Source organism: Monodelphis domestica, chromosome 6, assembly GCF_027887165.1.
Source record: "Monodelphis domestica isolate mMonDom1 chromosome 6, mMonDom1.pri, whole genome shotgun sequence".
Taxonomy (NCBI): Eukaryota; Metazoa; Chordata; class Mammalia; order Didelphimorphia; family Didelphidae; genus Monodelphis; species Monodelphis domestica.
Genome location: NC_077232.1, coordinates 86,198,522 through 86,220,893, shown reverse-complemented (window position 1 = coordinate 86,220,893; position 22,372 = coordinate 86,198,522). Strand labels below are relative to the sequence as shown.

Genomic DNA, 22,372 nt, shown 5'->3' with positions numbered 1-22,372 from the left:
TAGCATTCTTTCTCATAAGTCCTTCAGGATGTCCTAGACTATTGTATTGCTACTAGTAGTAAAGTCCATTACATTGGATTATTCAAGTACAATGTTCTGATACTGCTCTTTTCACTCTGCATCAGTTCTTGGAGGTCTTTCCAGTTCGAATAGAAATCCTCCAGATCATCATTCCTTACAGAACATTAGTGTTCCATCACGATCAGATACCACAATTTGTTCAGTTATTTCCCAATTGATGGACACCCCCTCATTTTCCAATTTTTTGCCACCACAAAGAGCGCAGCTATGAATATTTTTGCACAAACATTTCTCATTAGTTCTTTGGGGTACAAATCCAGTAGTGGTATTGCTGGATCAAAGAGTATGCATTCCTTTAAAGCCCTTTGGGCATAATTCCTAATGGCCAGGAAGGCTTCTATAAATGGAGGCTTTGGGAAGAATCCTTTGTCCCCCCCAAACCCCCAAAGATAAAATAAGAGGGCCATAATGTACTAATGAGCTAGAAGCACTTGCCTCACAGGATGATGAGTTTATTGGTGACAAAATTTCCTTGAAGCATGATTATGGTGGAACTTAGACCAAGGAGTGCAATTGCTGGGAAAAAAGAATTGATTCTCTTTAGATCACTTTCTAAATGGAGAATTTGGGAGGAATTCTTGGTTCAGTCTTCCATCACTCCAATCAGAAGGGCAGAGGGTACTGAGAAGATGTGAATATTGGGCACACCATGACCATGAAATTCATGAATGATAGAAGTTCAAAGAATGGTTTAACATGATTGATCATTATCAAACATGACAATATCTTTCACTAATAAGAACATTGGAATTTGGGGTTTTCCTCTGAATTTATTTCACAAGAATAGACTTTGGTAATTGTTCTCCCCAGGTTTCCGGTATGTCACCTGTCAGTCTCAGAATTGCTCTGATAGAACACCCACGATTCCATTTGCCAGCAGCATTGACCACAATTCCCTGACTGTGCAGGACGACTACATATTCTTTAAGGTAAATGCAAATTAATTCCCTTATGTGTTCATTTGAAAGAATGTGACATTCTGCACCAGTAGAAGGGAGGCTGATGAAGAACCAGTGAAATACTATCCATTTGGGGGAAAACATTGAAAGTTAACTTTATAATTCACTTTAGAAATAAGCCATGTAAGTAGAATACATTTCTAGAAAGTTTTTGGGTTCCCAGAATACTTTACCTATATTACCCCATTTGATAGTCAGCCAACTAATGAAGTTAGGGGAGGGGAAAGGGAAGAAATAAACTAGGACTTTCTATGCACCCAGCACTGAACTAAGCACTAAGACAAATATTGTCTCATTTGATTCTTACAATGATCCTGGTAGGTAGGTATTATGATTATTTTTACAGTTAAAATGAGTCAAACGAAGGTTAAATAACTTTCCCAGAATGGCACAGCTAGTTAAGCATCTGAGGCCATATTTGAACTAGAGTTTTCCTAACTCTAAGGATAACTCTCTAGTCATTGGGCTGCCTAGAAGCCCAATAAAGAAGAATAAGAGTAAGAGCCAAGACTAGAGACAGAAGGTCCTAGGTTCAAATCTACCATCACAGGCTTCCTAGCTGTGTCACCCTAACCAAGTTACTTAGTCCCCACTGTCAGCCCTTACCACTCTTCTGCCTTGAAACCAATGCTTAGTTTTGATTCTAAGATGGAAAGTAAGGCTTTAAAATGTCAACTAGAAAAAACACAGAACTATTAAATAGTCAAAATCACTCTTTAATCAAGGGAAAAGGGGTTAGCGCTGCTACTACGACAACAGAGCTGATTTCCAAGACTGCACTGGAGTCAAGACGCTCTGGTCACCAGCCCCTGGGAGTGCCACCGACTCAGGATGGACTCTGAGGAACAAAAGAACTTAGAGAACCTATATACCACTCTAGATGGCCTGGGGGGTTTAGGATTAGAGGGACAGTTGATTGACTTTACAATGGTGAGAAAAGAAAATGAGGAGTTCCAGACAGGAATAATAGTGAGGGGCTGGGGCCCTACAATGGACACAAAAGGGAAAGACTCAGCCTAGGGCTGGGTCACCTTGGTCATGGACTTTAGCCTAGGGGGAAGAAACCATTGGGACAAAAGGGATGTTCAATATTGGATGGGATTAGCTGTTCCCACCCAAACTACCAGGAAGTTCACTGTCTGGTGAAGAGGGACCTTCCCTCAGGGGGCAACTCTCCTGTGACAAGGTCAAAACCTGGGGTTTCTATACTCAAACTAAATAAACTGGGGATCTCTAGATTTCCATGTTGACAAAAAAAAGAAAAAAAAAAAGAAATCAGTAACTCTGAGTATAGAAAAGCCCATTCCCCATGTGAGAAACTTTTCTAGATGCCTCCTGAGCTGTTGTTAGCTCTCTCTTATTGAAACTACCCTGTATTATTATCTGTGTGCATATTCAATCTCTTGAGGGCAGACTTTTCATCTTTGTATTACCTATACATAATAAACATGTAAAAATATGCTTATTGAATTGAGTTGGATTCATCTTGTCTGATTTAAGGGCTCTGGACAAGTCACTCAACCTTGTTTACCTCAGTTTCTTCATCTCTAAAATGAACTAGAGAAAGAAACAGCAAATAACTTTAGTATCTCTACTAGGCAAACTCTAAACTGGGGGCCCCAAGAGTCAGAAGGGATGGATAAGACTGAGCAACAATAAGAAAAACTCCTAAGCTTCAGATACAGAGCTTGAACCTTTGTCTGCTTAATGCAAATCCCCAGGATCCTGGAAACTTGGAGTTAGAAGGGATCATCGAAATCAAATAGTCTAAGCCCTAAGATGAGGAATCCATTCTCCATGACAACTTTTTCCAAATTGTTAGAAAGCTCTCAGGAGCAACTAAGTGGAACAATGAACTGAGAGCCAATCTTACAGATGGAAGATCCTGATTTAAAATCTGGCCTCAGACACTTCCTAGCTTGGGGACCCTGGGCAAGTCCCTTGCCTAGCCTTACCATTCTTCTGCCTTGGAATGGATACACAGTATTAGTTCTAATATGGAAGGAAAGAGAACTCATTCAGAATCCAGCTAAGAAGGAAGCACTTTAGCTTCCTTAGCTACTTTGTTAAACAGAGATTAGGAAATGAGCACCACCCAAAGACACCCACACCCATTTTCTTGGGAACAGTATTCTAGGTGTCCACCTGGCAGGAAACACTTCTTACCAGGAACAAACTATGAAATGGATTTAGAAGTAAATTTCCTAGAGATGATTTTCATCCCTCCCAAGCCTCTCCTTGTGTATCGTGCGAAGGTGACATTGTTTATAACTCACCAACAGCTACAATTCAGATCTATTTCACAGCTAGTGTATGGTGAGAAGTGGTTCTCCCTGTGTGAGCTTCCTGACTGCCAAACTTAGCAAAATGGGTGATGCTTTTGACAGGGAAGAATCCAAAATGCGTTAACACATCTTGAAGATCAGGGAGAAGTAATTGACCTGCTTTGATTTCAGATTTAAGTAACAAAAATATGTAACATTCATTATAGATAGATGCTGACAGAGATAAACACTACTATGTGTGAATATAACCAGAGAAGAGAGCAATCTTCCTGCCTTGTTCATTTGTGTGTTTCTGAGCTATGGGGAAGGGGGGCATTGAACTCTCCCTACTGTAGTCTGATACCTCCATGCGTATTTCCCACAGTCCTTTCTGAACATGCAATCTGTTATTTTTTTTTAAATCCTCTGACTTTGACTCAATTTTAAGTGTCAGTTCCAATGCAGAGGAGTGGTAGGGGCTAGGCAATGGAGTTAAATGACTTGCACAGGGTCACCCAGCTAGGCAGTGTCTGAACCCAGGATCTTCAGACTTGGCTCTATCCACCAAGCCACCTAGTTGCCCGGTTCTATAGGTTATTTAGACTTTTTGATGAGAATAACAGAATATGCAATATGAGGAAATAATTCCTAACAATTAGAGCTGTCTATTATTAGAATGTGGGCTGCTTCTGGAGGTAGAGTCACTCATTTCTGGATATCTTCAATGAGAAATAAGATAATCACTCTTTTGTTATGTCACAGTTAATCAAATCAATCAATCAATCAGCAAGCATTTACTAAGTGCTATTCTGTTGGCAAAACAGTCTCTACCTAAGGAGCTCACTTTCTGAAGGGAGAGATATGAAGAAGAGAATTGAGTAACTGGGTCTTTCAAAACTACCTTTCTATTCAGTCAAATAGGATTCATAGATTCTTTACTGTCATAAGATCCCCAAAACAAGGCAAATAAAGACTATTTCACCAACCTGCATCAGTGTTATATAAATAGAAATTTTGTACCCTTGGACTTCATCTCCCAGCATCCCTTTCCCTTCATCCTCAGGTTTACATCCTTACATGTATAGATAAATTCTGTAATTCTGCCCTCTTGCTCTGCTTCCCATGCTCTTTTCCTGACTCTCTTCCAACTTTTGGCAGTCCAGGCAAATCTCTCTTTGCTAATGCTATCATTTTCCTTTTTCCTTCAAGTTATTAATTAATAAATTCTTATAAGAATATAATACTTGAAGTATTTGGATATTAATTTTAATCTTACAGTATATATGGGTGTCCTTCCTGTTTAATAGCAATAACAATGCTGTTATTAATTCACATTTTATGGTGCTTTATGATACATAAACCTCTTCTTTCCCCATGATAAATTGAAAGAGAGCTGGATTTTAACTGAGGAGGAGGACTAGATGTGCATCACAGTTTTGACTGAATGTGTGACTGAATGTGGCCATAAGTTAATCAATTAATAAGCTTTGTTAGTAACTATTTTTACAATTAATTACTATGCTATTGACTTTTATTATTTGAAAAAGTAATTATATGATTAATACATAGTAGTAATGTTTCTAAGTGCCTTGGTTTTCTTAAATGTAAAAGTGGAAACAATATTTATACCACTTAGCCTTAGAGGGTTATAAATGGGGAAAGTGCTTCATAGACTTTAAAATGAGATTTATTAACAATTGTATTATAGAAGAAGTATACATATTTTTACCCCTTTTTTATTGATGGCTCAAACTCATTTTTTAATGATTTCCAGACAGGATTTAGTCTGGAAGTTGTAAATTCAAGTCTTGCCTTTGACACTAGTTATGCAGCTATGGACAAACCAATTAACTTCATTACTTATAAATGAATGATAATTATACTGATAGTACCTAGCTCACAGAGTTGTTGTGAGGCCCAAATAAGATAATGGCCATAAATTACTTGAATAGCGTCAAAGCACTTTATTTATTTTATTAGGAAACATGTCCAGAGAGGAAACTTATACCACACAACCAGAAGGGTCACAAAACTTGTAAATTGCAGTCTCTGGCTCCAGCTCATGGACAGCTTCTATTTTATCATGCTATTACCCTTCAAGGGAAAAAAATAAGAAATAAAAAATAGATAAATGAATTTCTTTTTAGCATTTAGAGTGGAGAAACTGATTTCCCTTGAAAGGCAGTATTTTTTGACAGCTTGATATGACAAATCAAGCTGATATTTTAAAATGAAATAAATAAAAATAACAACTGTCTAGTTTTCCTCTTATCTGTCAGTTAATAAATCAGAATCCTAAAGGGTTCCCATTTATTATTCAGCAGGGGAAAAAAAAGATTTTGTAATGAAAAAGCAACTTAAAACAGTTGAAATGTTACATTTTTTGATGTGCATTAAATATTCAGGCAGGTAGATCTTCTGTCATACTTCATCTCTATTTCAACAGACAAAGGTCAAATTTGCATCTTTTAGCAAGAATCGTTTTTTAGCATCCATCCCTTTAAGAGGCAGCATGGTTCAGTTGTAGGAGCACCTGTCTAAGGATCAGGAGACCAAGAAATTTATCCCTGCTTTCCCAGGCACCTTTGGCAAGAGATTTCATAATTCTGAATCTCAGTGCTTTCATCTCTGATGGAATGATATGAAAGTAGAACATCTCCAAATTCCTTTATAATTTGAACATTCTAGGTTCTAAGGTCCCTTCCTACTCCAATATTGCATGTTATATATTTTAAAGCCCCTTGCATCTCTGACATTCTATTCTATGTTCTCAGATAATTTCCATTTGTTATTACAATCTATATTCTGTCATCTAATTTGGTTGGTAGTTCTAACATTCCAAATATCTCTTCAAGGTCTAATCTTCTATTTTCTTCTGTGTAGAATTCATTCATTTTTAATAGTTTCTGTGGGGCAACTAGGTGGCACAGTGGAGAGAGCTGGATTTGTAAGGAATTTGGGTTCACATTTGGCCTCTGATACTTCCTAGCTGTGTGACCCTGGGCAAGTGACTTGACCCCATTTGTTTAGCCTTAACCTTCTGTCTAGAGTTGTTGCTAAGAACTAAAAAAAAAAAAAGGGCTTTCTTTTTTTTTTAAACCCTTACCTTCTGTCTTGGAATCAGTACTGTGTATTGGTTCCAAAGCAGAAGAGTGGTAAGGGCTAGGCAATGGGGGTCAAGTGACTTGCCCAGGGTCACAAGCTAGGAAGTGTCTGAGGTCAAGTTTGAACCCAGGACCTCCCATCTCTAGGCCTGACTCTCAATCCACTGAGTCACCCAGCTACCCCCCAAAAAGGGAACACATATGATACCCAGTGGAATCACGCATCGGCTATGGGGGCTGGGGGGAGGAAAAGAAAATTATCTTTGTCTTTAATGAATAATGCTTGGAAATGATCAAATAAAATATTATAAAATTAAAAAAAAATAAATAAATATTAAAAAAAAAGGTTTTCTTAAAAAAATAGTCCCTGACTCTAAATATGTTTTTTTTTTTAAATCTGTAACTTTTGTCATAGAATTGATACTAAGTATTAGTTTCAAAGCAGAAGATCAGTAGGGGCTGGTCAAATGGGGTTAAATGACTTTCCCAGGGTCACACAATTAGGAAGGGTAAGAGTCTGAGGCCAAATTTGAACCCAGCACCTCCCATCTCAGGGTTTGGTACTTTATCTACTTCTAAGAAGTAAGATAAGAGTTCAAAAATATTGCTCAAAAAACAGGTAAATATGGCAAAAATGCTAAGGATCCGGATCTAATTAATGTCTTTTTGTTTTTCCCCTTCATTAAATTAGACAGGATCAAATGTATTTTTTAATGTCTTGTAAAAATATAAAAATTAAAAAAAAACAAATTTTTCTCCATCAACACTCCTGATAATACTCCATTTTTTTCTTTACAATCTGTAGAAGTTCTGAATATCTCCTCTCTGTTCATTAATCAAAACATGATCAAATAATTGATTTGATTTTTATGCTCAATTCCTTTTAAGGTGTGAATAGCACAAGTTACCTCAGTTTTCTTTTTCCAAGTGAGAGTTATTTCATTGGATATACCAAACAGCCTCTGAATTATCCTAACCAGCCATCCTAAAAGTGTTCCAATATTTTTGTCAATTAGTGGATGGTGATTTTTGAACATAAGTGAGTATGTATGTCCCAAACAACAGTGAAGAATAACAGCTCAAGTGCCCAGAACATCAAAGGAGACAAAAATCCATAAAAGGAGAGATCTATAAAATCCATGACCGGTTGCTGATCAATTCTGGGCAAGGGGTGAAAGGAAGGAAGATAATTTGGATTTTATAATTTGGAAATATATATTTAAAAGTGTTATTATATATAATTGGGGAAAGAAAATATCAATCAATAAATAAATATAAAATAAAATCCACAACCTCAATTATCTATACACTGACACTGAGCATTTAAATGACAAACAATGAAAAGGAGGCTCTGCTTCATACAAACATAGCAGACCTCAAAGTATCACTGAAACTTAATAGAAGGAAATCAAAGGCTGGACTGTGGATTGATATGTCTTATTCTGAAGATAGTGAAGGGGGAGAGAAGATTATATATTCAAAAGATAAATATATTTATTTGAAGAACTCTAGCAGGTGTGATGGAGAGAATGAAGAAGTAATATTTAGGTAAAGGATAATAGAAAGTGATTTTGTAACTGGATTATAATATAAACCAAAGAGAAATAAGAAATAGATTAGGAGTTTTGGAAAGATATCACAAATGTGACCCAGGGACATGATATATTAGTGATGAGAGTTTCCTGAGTTACTGTCAATGATATCTGAAAGATCATGGAAAATGGGAGAGGTACCTCAACATTGTTGTTATTTTTGTTCAGTTGCTTTTTAGTCATGTCCAACTCTCTGTGGCCTCATTTGGTATTTTTTTGGCAAAGATTGAGATTTTCTTGACAAAAAGAAGGAGTGATTTACCATTGCTTTCTTTAGTTTACTTTACAGATAAGGAAACTGAGGCAAATAGAGTTAAGTGACTTGCTCAAGATTACATAAGCTAGTAAATATCTAAGGACATATTTGAACTCAGGCAGATGTCTTCCTGACTCCAGACTTGACTTCTGAAATCCACTGCACCACCAAGATGTAAGGGGAGGAAAAGGGGTTATTTTTTAAAGGGTTGGACTTGATTATTTAAGAGTTTGGTCACCAGGAATTTAATTAATTCCAAATAAATTTTATTTATAATTTATTTACAAAATGTAGAAAGAGTGAAGGAAGAAACCAGAGAGAGGATAAGGTAAGATATCTAGCCTGAGCACTAAGTAATTTACTTACAGCCCCTCCAGGCATGGAATATTAGTTTCAGCTGGCTTCGACAAAGCTGAGGACCTGGGAAGTCTCTTCAGAAAATCTAGCAGTTAAGAGTAAGCTTTTCAATCACCAAGTGTCAGTTCAGTCAGCAAATTCTTCTGCCCCTCTTCATCAGTCTCAATTCGAAAGCAAAAATAATTGACATCCAGCAGAAGTGGAAATCCAAGTTGAACTCTCCCAGAATCCCCAAACTCTGTATAGAACTCTTTTTTAAAGGCATTTTCTCTTGTGTCACTTTCCCTAATTCCACATCTACCAACCAATCACAGCTGACGCTGTACTCTAGGACTACCCAGAAGGCAGTTAGTCTATTCTGATTTGTTACCCACTACTATTGCACACATGGGTCACAGACCTCCCACTTCATGATTAAGTGGGATATTTGTACTTTTGGTGATTAAATCTAAAAGGCAGATCTTCATACTTAACTTTTAAGTAGGGTGTTTACACTTATGAGGATTAAAATCTAAAAATAGACATGAGTTACAATTTAAATCTTCACAATCAGGGAAGAGCTAAATACTTTAATTGTTATAATCCGGGGAGTGCCAAATCCAATCTTTACATAGCTATTAGAGAAATATAAATGTGCTGACTTTCCAAAATGGGGAGAGAAAATGATTAACAAATTATAGGCCTCATACAATTATAAATTATAAAAATTGTACAAACTGTAGAGTGGATCATTAAAGAGATGATGTAATATGGTTTGAAAGTGAATCCATGGGGGGTCAGCAAGTTGGCTCATTATACTGAAAGCCAGACCTAAAGATGTGAGGTCCTAAGTTCAAATCTGATCTCAGCTGGATGACTCTGGACACATCACTGAACCCCAACTGCCTAGCCCTTACTGCTTTTCTATGCTGTAACCAATACACAGTATTGATTCTAAGATCAAAGATAAGTGCTGTTATTTTAAAAAAGTGAATCAGTGGTTGCCAGGAGCCAGTATGATTTCACCAAAGATGAGGTCATGCCAGAATAGACTCCATTCCTTTCATGAGAAGATTACTAAATGAATGGATAATGAAAATACTCAGAATAAAATTTATCTAGATTTTTAATCTCACACTTTTCTCATGGACAAGATGAAGTAATATGAGCTAGACAATAATACAATTAGGTGGAATTAGAGTGAATTGGATAGACAAACTCAAAGAGTAATTGTCAATGGCTTAACATCATTATTTTAGGAGTTCTCCACTGGAGTGCCTCTAGGATTTGTGTTAGTTCTTTGCTGTTTAATATACTTTTATCAATGACTTAGAAATCAGCATAACTGGCATAATTCTTCAATAGGCAAATAATACAGTATGGAGAGGATTAACTAACTCATTGGAAGATAACTAGCTAGAATACTAGACCTTAATGAGATGAAATTCAGTAGAGATCAATGTAAAGGTTTACACAATGATGTAAAAAAAATCAGTTTCACAATTACAAGATGATGAAGGCATGGTTATGTTGCAATTGTTCTAGAAAGGTCCAGGTGTTTTATTGGGCTGTGATCTCATTCTGAATTATGCGATATAATAAGCAGAGTTATTGTTATTTGATGCATATTGAGTGTATTGACTTCTGGAAAAGGTAGAAGATATTCCCATTATGCTCTGTCTTCTGTAGTTTTTTGTTCAGTTCTAGGAGCCATAGTTAATAAAGTATGAACTAGAGTGTCCAGGTGAAGGAAACCAGGATGGTAAAACACTTTGAATCTGGGTCAGGAGAATTGTTGAAGGAACTGGAAGTATTTAGCCTTGAGATGAGAAGTGTTGGTGGACATGAGAGCTGTCTTTCAGAAACTGAATGGTCATGAAGAGGATGGATTAGACTCACCTGTTTATCCCTAGAGAGTAGAATTTGGAAATTGTGTTAAGATGAAGTTCAGAGTAAATGTAAGGGAAAAATCTTTCTGACCATTAGAGCTATCCAAAAGTGATAAGTTGTTCTTCATGCAGGTCTTTAAGCAGAGGCAAGTTGACCTCTTTTCTGGTATCTTAATGTCTTATACTGATGATGTATTTCATATATATATATATATATATATATATGTATATATATACATATATACATATATATATTCACCAAATAATATATACTATATATATGTATATACATACATACATATATACACATATATGTGTGTGTGTGTGTATATATATATATATATACACACACACACACACATATATATATATATTAGGCTGCAAAATCCCTTAGGTTCTTTCCAACTCTCAAAGTCTATGATTTGTTCAAGTCTCTAGTCTGGTATCTATTTATCTATTCCAGGTCCATCTATTCACTAGCTGTACAGCCTTTGATTTCCACCAAAGTTCTCCATCGTTATCTCACATGAGATGACCTTAAGTTCTTAAAAGCCTTGTCAATGAACCATAACTTCCACCATATTGTACCAAACTAGGAAAACATAACTGTGGACCTAATAATAGAAACAACCATTTCTTGAGGGCCAACTTAGTGATGGGGCCATCATTATTTTGGCCACAGAGCAATTTATCCTGTAGTTACAGTGTACCCCATTACAGACCACCTAATAAGGCACATAATGCTCACCAGTGGTGAAAGGACCCACCATAATAAAATTGCAAGTGCTTCTAGGATGAAAGTGTTAAAGGAAACTTGGTAAGATTAACTTCCTTTTGGAATCCTATTTCTTTATTGTTGGAAAAGATGACTATATTGCTCTATCTAACTGTAAGTTATTGTTATTGTTATTATTAATTATTATATATTAACTATTACAACATTATGTCCCAAATTAGTGTGCTTTTCTTTTATTAAAAAATTTAACTGAATTTATCCTATGTTTATTTTTATATATTTTTTAATTTGATTCCTAGAAACATCTAAGAGTAATTTACAACTTTACAGCATTTCCCTGAACACTTACACTTAATTAAAAAGTGTATTGGTTATTTTCCCTGCAAATTTGTCTGAATTGAGTAAACAAACTTAACATATGCCTCTTCCTCCTATTAGGCGACCACAGCAAATCGGACTAAATACTATGTATCATATCGACGCAATGAATTTGTCCTGATGAAACTACCAAAATATGCACTACCAAAGGTAAATATGATCTTATGCTCCTTCCTTCTGATACTGTTGTTGACTGACATCATCGACATTGTGCAAGATGATAACCTTTAAGACCATTAGATATGACAAGATCTTAAGGGCATATAATGATTTTTTCTTTCATGAGATTTCATTTTGTGGTGTACTTTGCTGCTCTTTTACCAAGATGAAATAAACTAAACTGGCATTAATTATGCTTTGGAGATTGTATCCTTAAGATTGGTTCCAGGAAGCAGGAGTAAAGTCTTCTCTCCACCAAAAGAGGGAAATGGGATTAGGTACAGTGGAGAAGTTACAAAGACAGATGTTGCCTCAGTCAAAGTAAAAATTTACTAATAGTAAAGGAAAAATAAAGGAGTTCAAGGAGGAAGTAGATAGTAAGAGCAGACTAGTGGGGGAACTTAAACTTCCCCTCTCACAACTAGATGAATGAAACCAAAAAATAAATAAGAAAGAAAGTAAGGAAAGTAAACTAAATGATAGAAAATTAGGGTTAATAGATACCTGGAGAAAACTGAACAGTGATCAAAAGGAATATATCTTATTCTCAACAGTACATTACACACATACAAAGATTAACCAAGTACTAGGGTATAGATATATTGCAAACAAATGCAGAAAAACCGAAATAATAAATGCCACTTTTCTAGATCATAAAGAGGTAAAAATTATAATTAACAAGGGTCCAAGGAAAGGCAAATTTAAAGTTAATTAGATATTAAATAATGTAATTCTTCAAAAAAGGTGGGTCAAAGAAGAAATCATAGAAACAATTGTAGACTTCATTTAAGAGAATGACAATGGGGAGACATCATACCAAATCCTATGGGATACAGCCAAAGAAGTAGTCAGGAGGAAATTTATATCACTGAGTGCCTATATCAAGAAAATAGAGTGTGGACGTTAATGAATTGGGTTTGCAACTTAAAAAATTAGAAAAAAGAACAAATTAAAAATCACCAGATAAAAACTAAATTGGGAATCCTAAAAATTAAAGGAGAAAATAATCAAATTAAAAGTAAAGGAACTATTGAACTAATAAATAAGTCTGGGAAATGGTACTTCATAAAAACAAATGAAATAAAGCAATAATCAATCTAATAAAAAAGAAAGAAGAAAATCAAATTAACAGTAACAAAGATAAAAGGGGTAATCTCATCTCAAATGAAGAGAAAATTAAGGAAATTATTAAGAACTACTTTGCTCAATTATATGGCAATAAATGACAACTGAGATGAAATGGGTGAATATTTACAAAAATATAAATTGCCCAGATTAACAAAATAGGAAATAAAATTCTTAAACAATCCCATCTCCAAAAAAGAAATTGAACAAGCCATCAAGGAACTTCCTAAGAAAAAACCCCCAGGGCCAGATGGATTCACAAATGAATTCTATCAAACATTTAAATAACAACTAATCCTAATACTATACCAATTATTTGACAAAATAAGCAAAGAGGAGTTTCACCAAATTCCTTTTATGACACAAATATAGTACTAATTCCAAATCCAGGCAGACCAAAAACCAAGAAAGAAAACTACAGGCCAATCTCCTTAATGAACATAGATGCAAAAATCTTAAATAGAATACTACCAAAAAATTTCCAGCAAATGATTACAGGAATTATTCACTATTATCAGGTGGGACTTATACCAAGGATGCAAGGACCTATCTCAATAGATGCAGGAAAAGTCTTTGACAAAATATAACACCCATTCCTATTAAAAACACTAAGTATAGGAATAGAAGGGTCATTCCTCAAAATAATAAAAAGTATGTTTAAAGTCATCAGCAAGTGTATGACTGGGGACAAGTTAGGAACCTTCCCAATAGGATTAGGAGTGAAGCAAGGATGCCCATTATCACTTCTTTTATTCAATATTGTACTAGAAATGCTAGCCATAGTAATTAGAGAAGAAAAAGAAATTGAAGAGATTAAAGTAGGTAGTGAGGAGATGAAATTAAAGAACCCCAGAAAATCAACTAAAAGGCTGGTGGAAATAATTAACAACTTCATCAAAGTTGCAGGGTAAAATAAACCCACATAAATCATCAGCATTTCTACATATTTCCAACAAAACTCAGCATCAGGAGTTAGAAAGAGAAATTCCATTTAAAAGCACTCTAGACAATATAAAATATTTAGGAATCTATCTGCCAAAACAAACACAGGAATTATATGAACACAACTACAAAACACTTTTCAAACAATGTAAACTGGTTCTAAATAATTGGAAAAACATTAACTGCTCCTGGGTAGAATGAGCTAATATAATAAAAATGACAATCTTATCCAAGTTGATCTACTTATTCAGTGCCATGCCTATCAAACTACCAAAAAACCTTTTTATTGAATTAGAAAAAATTATAACAGAGTTCATTTGGAAGAACAAAAGATCAAGAATATTGAAGGAACTAATGAAAAAAATGTGAAGGATTTCTTCACATTTGCAGTACCAGATCTTAAACTGTACTATAAAGCAATAGTCATCAAAACAATATGGTACTGGCTAAGAGAAAGAAGGGTGGATCAATGGAACAGACTAGGAGTAAATGACCTCAGTAAGGTAGTATTCAATAATTCCAATTCCAAATTCGATAAATCCAAAGACCCCAGCTTTTGGGACAAGAACTCACTATTTGAAAAAAAAACTGCTGGGAAAATTTGAAAATAGTTTTGGGAAAATTAGGTTGAGATCAACATCTTATACCTTATACCAAGATAAATTCAAAATGGGCAAATTACTTAAATATAGAATGAAATCATAAATAAATTAGGTGAACATAGATTAGTATACCTGTCAGATCTGTGGGAAAGTAAGGAATTTAAGACCAAGTAAGAATTAGAGAACATTTCAAAATGTAAAATGAATTACTTTGATTATATCAAATTTTAAAGTTTTTGTACAAACAAAACAAATGCAGCCAAAATTTTAAGGTAAGCAACAAACTGGGAGAATATTCTTATCACAAAACTCTCTGACAAAGGTTTAGTTTCTGAAATCTATCAGGAACTAAATCAAATTGACAAAATCAAGCCATTCCACAATCTACAAATGGTCAAGGGATATGAATAAGCATTTTTCACATGATGAAATCAAACCTATCAATAAGCACATGAAAAAGTGTTCTAAATCTCTCCTGATTAGAGAAATTCAAATTAAAACAACTCTGAGGGGGATTAGCCAATATGATAGCAAAGGAAAGCAATAAATGTTGGATGGGATGTGGCAAAATTGGAACACTAATACATTGCTGGTGGAGTTGCGAATAGGTCCAACCATTTTGGTGGTCAATTTGGAAATATGCCCAAAGGGCTTTAAATGAATGCCTGTCCTTTGATCCAGCCATAACACCACTGGTTTTATATACCCCAAAGAGATAATAAGGAAAAAGACTTGTGCAAAAATATTCATAGCTTCACTCTTTGTGGTGGCAAAAAATTGGAAATTGAGGAGATGCCCTTTGATTGGGGAATGGCTGAATAAATTGTGGTATCTGTTGGTGATGGGGTATTATTGTGCTGAAAAGAATAAAGAAGTGTAGGAATTCCATGTGAACTGTAATGACCTCCAGGAATTGATGCAGAGTGAAAGGAGCAGAACCAGGAGAACATTGTGCACAGAGACTGATACATTAAGTCACAATTGATTGTAATGGACTTTTCTACCAGTAGCAATGCAATGACCTAGGACAATCCAAAGGAACTTGGGAGAAAGAATGCTATCCACATCCAGAGAAAGAACTGTGAAACCAGAAATGCATTAAAAAATATATGACCAACCACATAGTGAAATAGGGATGTGATTAGGGTTTTGATGTTAAAGAATGTCTCTACTGCAAATATGAATAACATCATTATTGTTAGGAATATAGGTTATGAATATGTGTAATCCAGTGGAACTACTTGTTGACTTTGGGAGGTGGAAGGAAAAAGCAGGGGGCAGGGTTGTGGGGTTATCATGAATCATGTAATCATGGAAAAATGTTCTAAATAAATTAAAAAAACAGAATTTCCTAACAGTCTGTTCCAATTATGAAGTAGGTTATTTAGTGATTTGATGAGTTCCCTGTTACTAAAGTACTCTTACAAAGGTTAATAGAAAGAGAAAGCACATTTTAGGTGAAGATTGAATAATGACATCCCTTCCACCTCTAAGATTCTATGATTTCATGATTTACCAACTGTAATTAAGTCTTTTTGTCATTTCTCCATTAAACAAACAATAATTGTCTTCTGTAGGCTGAGTCTTATCCAAAGCACTGGGAAAGATAAAACATTTAGAGAAGGCAAAATCTTCTCTAAAATACAGGATAGACCATTTAGAAACTTTAAGAAACAGACTAAAATGCATCATTGTAGGGGGCAGCTGGGTAGCTCAGTGGATTGAGAGCTAGGCCTGGAGACAGGAGGTCCTAGGTTCAAATCTGTCCTCAGACACTTTCCAGCTATGTGACCCTGGGCAAGTCACTTGACCCCCATTGCCTATCCCTTACCACTCTTCCTCCTTGGAGCCAATACACAGTATTGACTCCAAGATGGAAGGTAAGGGTTTAAAAAAAATGCATCATTGTTACATTTAATTCTTAATTATGTGTGTGTGTGTGTGTGTATATATACATATATATGTATATATAATTTGATTTTACAGTTGGACTGAATATTTAATTCGTCCCCAGGTATTTAATTTCTAAATTTCAAAAAATGAATTACTAAAGTAAAATGGAATTTATGATAGTTTATTTTTACAATAGAGGAAAGAGAGAAAAGGAGAGAGAGAGAGAGAGAAAGCCCTGACTTCCTCTCAGCCAGGTAGAAATTCTAAGGCCCCAGTCAGGGGAAAGGAGTCTCAAGACAATGGGCCTTTCCCAGAGGCTCATGCCTCCATAAAGGGTAAGGATGGAAGTCAGCCTTTACACTCACCATGTTGTCAGTTCAATCAGCAGATTCTTTTATCAGCCTCAATTCTAAGTGACTCCCTTCAAGCCTGTCTTCACTCCAAGTCTGAGAGTCTGTGTCTGTGTGTCTCTGTTTCCACTTTTAAAGACCTTTTTCTCTTGGGTCACTTCCCCTAAATTTTATATCTACAAATCACAGCTGATGCTCCACTCCAGGACTGCCCACTCTTCCACATATGGATCACAGACTCAATGTATAAAATAGGTGTATATATATAAATCAGCTGTGATTTGTAGATATAATATATATTTATATATACATATATATGTATATATATACATATATGTATATATATATATATATATATATATACATATATATATATATATATATATATGGCAGCCAAAGCCATCACAAAGCAAGAATAATAGAAATATAGAAGTGCTAGTGCTAGTTTCTCTGGTTCTGTGCAATACCCCTCTATTAATTTATTAGTTACATTAGTGATTTTGGTCTTGGTTTTGGCTTCCATGTCACACTGTTGACTCATTGAGCTTATAATCTAATTCAAGGCCCAAGTGTTTTCTTAACTGAACCTGGTCCTCTTCATTCTAAAACTAGTATTTTAATGGCAGAGGAGCAGACTTCAATGTGAATCATTATGCGTACTATCTTTCTTAGCAGTTTTGTCCAAGAAATAATCTCACCACTGTAATAAAAAAAATGCAAAAAATGAATCAGAAGTTCCATCATTTCATTATGCTTAGACAGTACCCCTAAATGACACATATTAGAGCTACTGTACACCTGAGAAGATTGTCTTTGTAATCTTTTGTGGCCAAAAATTCATATCCTGATAAGAAACCTTTTGTGAGAAATCTCACTGAAATTGGCCAGGCTGGTTCTTAGACAACAGTCAAACTAACAGTTTCTACACTGGAAACTTTTATAGTTTTGTAAGAATTAACCAATCCTTGCCTTGTGTGACATTGGACAGTAATTTTAAAGAGATCTCAAAATTAAGGTTTCTATGGGGATTAGGAAGATCTATTGGGTTCTTTGGGGAAGGGAGAAAACCAAAACTTAGGAGATCTGGGTTCTAGTCTCAATGCTGTCATTGATTTTATCATATCATTTTCTCTAAATTTTGTAGATTTTAAAACATGGTGTTTGATTTGATCTCTAAGTTTCTTCAATTCTAGAGAGGAGTAAATAAATATATATCAAATGGATTACATTCTATTTCTTCTTGCCTACCTATTTTTTAAAATGAATTTTCCATTGATCTTTCTCCCACTATGTGCTTCCATTTCATATCTATACAATTTTTTTGCAGTCTAAATCATATTTTTTCTGTTCAATATAGAATTCCCAATTTAATCCAAATCATATTAACCTGCTCATAGATATCTTTTCATTATGTGTAAAAATCCATTTTGGCCATTGTCATCTCAATATATACACATATATGCACACATGTGCATGTACATATATGTATGTATGTGTATGTGTGCATGTGTGTAGGTAAGTAGATATTTGTCTCTGTTAGCTTTTCACTTAGTATTTGCATCAATATTATTGTGAGCTTTTTTATTCTATAAAGATCAATAGTCTTTAAAAGCTATTTTTATCCCTCCCTGTTTTGAAGATCTCATCCACATTTATTTCACAAAAGAAGGTTAATGATATTTTTTCTCCATTTTTTAATTTGTTAAATAGCACTGTCCTCCCTAGGTACTTCAAGTGTTGCATAGAGTTCTCTAACTTCAAGTATTACATTAGAGTTCACTCACAAATCCAAATGGCTGTTTGTTTGTTTTTTCTTTTGGATCTCATTTATTTCTTGTTTGATATCTCTTTCTGAGGTTTTTGAGAGTCATTATTCCTGGTTTATTGATAAAGATGTATTATTTTTAAAAAATATTCACCCACTGCATTCTAGTTATCAGTTTTCTCAGTAAAAAAGTTAGGCATATTCTTTTCTGGAATTTTTCATTTCCTCTTCATTAACTATGAGTTGTGTCTTCACATTTACAAATTTAATAGGGTTTTTTCCTGTCTCTTTCCTTTAAGAAAAAATCATATGAGATAATGATTTATCTACTTAATTGATCTCAAAGAAAAAGAACCTAAAGTCTGATTTATTTAATGCACAGATTTTTATAGCTGTTACTTCCAATTATATTGACCTCTTTTCATTTTCTAAATTTTCAACTTTGTGCTTCTTTGAGTATTATTAATATATTGATTTTAAGAATTTAAAAATAAAATGATAAATATATTGCTAAGACTTTTCTTTCTTTTTTAAAAATATGAATTTATATGAATATGAATATATGAATAAATATTTATCACTATTAATATTTATCTAACTTTATGGATCTGTTTCCTCTGAGTACTGCTATAATTATAACCCACAAATTTTGTCATTTACATTTTATATGAATAAGATATACATTGCTTAAACAAAATCTATGGTTTCTTTAGTCCAATTCTGTAGGAAAAAAATATTTATCATCTATTTAGTTATGTCTTTTGTTCATGTTACCCTTATTACTTACAATTTTATTAATTTTGCCATTTCTGCCATTCTGAATTTACTTTTGAGTTCTTTTAACTTTTATACATGTAATGAATATTTGCGACATTATGTAGAACAGAAAAATAGGTACATGCTTTAATATTCTTTTTCAATAATCATTATATGTAGGTCAGATATCGTTTTTCTTAATATTTTTAAGAGATTTAGTTTCTAGCTTGTTTAACTTCATTAAATTTGCTGAAATCTAGAAGAGGTACACTTATTGCCTTGATCTTTATCAGATTCAATTAGCTTTTACCCTTCTGTTCTTGGATTCTATGACACTCTCAGTGCATACATATTCAGTATCGATAGTATTCCATTTTGCTGTCTGAGTAAAATGGGGTTTTGCTGTTTATCTCTCATCAGTGTCTACTTTTATTGCCACCTTCCATGAGATAATTATTGCAATCCTTGCTTTTTTGGAGTTATCTCAGATATAATGCAATCTGCAAAAGATCCTCATTTAACTTTATATATGAAACTTTATGTTTTAAATTGTAAGTTGTTTTATTTTATTTTAATATTGTCTTTTAATTTTTTCTTTCTTGTTGAAAAAATAAAATATAATGTGATTCTGACTAAAATTATTTTTTTATGTTATACTCTTTCTGGGTCCTTGTTGGTGAATTTGGGTTTTAAATGGGCCACCAGATCCATGCCCAATCTCAGTCCAACCAATGATATTGCTCTTCCCAAATTAATCAAGGAAAATTCCCTTATACTTCATTAAGAGATAAGAGTATGTTAATATTTCTTTTCACTTGGTTAACATTAGTATTTCATTATTCCTTATGTTTTCCCTCTCTCTCAAGTACCTGTCAAAACTTTGCTTCCTTTTGATTCCCCACTAGTACACTCTTTGATTTCCATGATTATATAATTGGGGGGGGGGAGAATCAATACCAACCATTCCCCTATATACTACTAGCAGTTTAATTTCCTAAGCACTTTCCTGACATGAATCTTTCTTTGTCAATCATTCATTCATTACGGTTACTGATTAATCCAGTATTCCTAGTGTATTGACCTATCTTAGCTGAAACCCATTATATTTTTTATTTTTCTACCCCTTACATATATTTCTGATTATAAATCCTATTCAGCATCATTAATTCACTCTGTCATTGAATTATAACAATAAGTGAGATTACATTAGGGGCATTTAATACTACAAAATAATATTTATACATATGTAGTCAGAAATATATTGTTATTAATCTTATACTCAGGGGAGTATACTCAAAACCACCATGGGCCACACATTAACATTGTTATTAGATTATCAGGAACCATTTAAATTGCATCTTGGCCAGTATGGAAAATGAAATTCCAACGAGATTTATTTTGTTGTTTTAGTAGAAGTAGGAATTTCATATATCAGTTTTGAATACTTACTGGCTAGGTAGCTGTGTGAAAAAAACCAAAACTCCCTAAGCCTCAGTTTCCTCTCTTGTAAATGAAAACAAGAATATTTGAATTGCATGCCTCAAAGGATTATGGTTAGTAATGTATTTGGTAACCTCAAAAATGCTGTTGAAATTCAAGTTCCTATTCCAAGAGTAGTGGTGATTGTTGGTGTGTGGCTGTGTTGTTGCATAAGTGACTTTTTCATAGCCTTAGCATAACTGAACAAAGATTAAAATCCAGATTTACAAACCCTAAATCCTTCTTTTTATGTGTGCTACAAGTAGGAATGGGGAGGGGGAGAGGAGAGAGAGAGAGAGAGAGACAGAGAGAGAGACAGAGAGAGAGAGAGAGAGAGAGAGAGAGAGAGAGAGAGAGAGAGAGAGAGAGAGAGAGAGAGAGCATTTATGAGTTATGAGGGTTTTTTTACATTTTCTAGTAGATCTTACTTTGTTTTATGTGACTCAGAAAGATGTGTTTTATTGGACATTTAACAATATTTATAAGGCACAAGAAAATCAAAATAGATAACTTGAGACTTTATTCAATGTTGTTATGAACCTACACAGTGATATACAAATGCTGCCAATATAATTTTCTCTTAGAGCCAGCCATTTTTTCCTTGTAAACTATATTTGAGACTAACGGAGAATGCAGCAATTATAATATAACACTTTTATCCTTGTTTGGGTTACAAAAAGTAATTCTTCAGCTGTGTCTAGTACTTTATAATTTACAGAGAGCTTAGCTCATCTGGCTTTAGAATAATTCTGTGAAGTATTATATTATCCGTATTCGACAGAGCAGGAGAGTGAGTCTCATAGATGGAACATAATTTGCCCATGGACACAGAGCTAGAAAAGGACATGAATATTGAACCCAAGTCTTCTGACTTTCCAATTCCCACTAGGCCAATGCTTTAATACTCTCTATCTCAAACCTAAATTCCATTAAGGAAATGATGACCACTTCTCAATGGTATATGAGAAAGAAAGAGACAGACAGACAGAGAGAAAGAGACAGAAAAAGAGACAGAGCGAGACCTAGACAGAAAGAGAGGGGGGGGGGGGAGAGGGAACTCATCAGAAATTCACAAAGCCATGAAATAACCAATAATGAAATATTTCAGTTGTTCAAAATAGTATATTAAGCTCACCAGTCTACTTACCTATCTATGTAATTCTACAATATATATTTATAAGAGTAGCTAGGTGGCACAGTGGATAGAGCACTGAGCTAAAATCAGGAAGACCTGCCTCAAATCCTACATCAACACGTACTACTGTGTGACCCTGGGCAAGTCACTTGACCCTTTTGCCTCAGTTTCCCCATCTGTAAAATAAACTGAGAAGTAAATGGTAAAATATTCCAATATCTTTGCCAAGAAAACCCCAAATAGGATCATGAAGAGTTAGGGATGATTGAAATGACTGAACAACAACATATTTGTTAAGGAAATGTCTTTTATTCTGGGAGATATTGGGAAGAAGAAATTATCTCTTTCTTTGATAAATTTGAAATATTTATAGGAAGCTAAGACAGATATAAAGGGAAAAAATCTTAGTCAGAAGATCATATTCTATTCCCAGCTCTTTCATTAACTCTTTAATTACGTGATTTTGGAAAAGTCACTTCTGTCAGGGCCTCAGTTTCCTTCTTTGGACAATTAAGGAGTTGGATGTCTAAGGTCTTTTCCAATTTTGACAATCTTATAATAAGAATCAAAG

The 22,372-nt window shown here is 34.4% G+C and overlaps 1 protein-coding gene across 4 annotated transcripts in view; it reads left to right on the top strand.

Annotated features, from left to right (window-relative positions):
- Positions 1–22,372, top strand: part of SORCS2 (sortilin related VPS10 domain containing receptor 2) — a 1,375,930-nt gene that overhangs the window by 1,135,425 nt on the left and 218,133 nt on the right. For all 4 annotated transcript variants that reach the window (XM_001372355.3, XM_056802395.1, XM_056802396.1 and 1 more), the window contains 2 exons: positions 892–1,010; positions 11,656–11,745. In XM_001372355.3, coding sequence (XP_001372392.2) covers positions 892–1,010; positions 11,656–11,745 — 209 coding nt within the window. The remainder of the gene's footprint in view (positions 1–891; positions 1,011–11,655; positions 11,746–22,372) is intronic.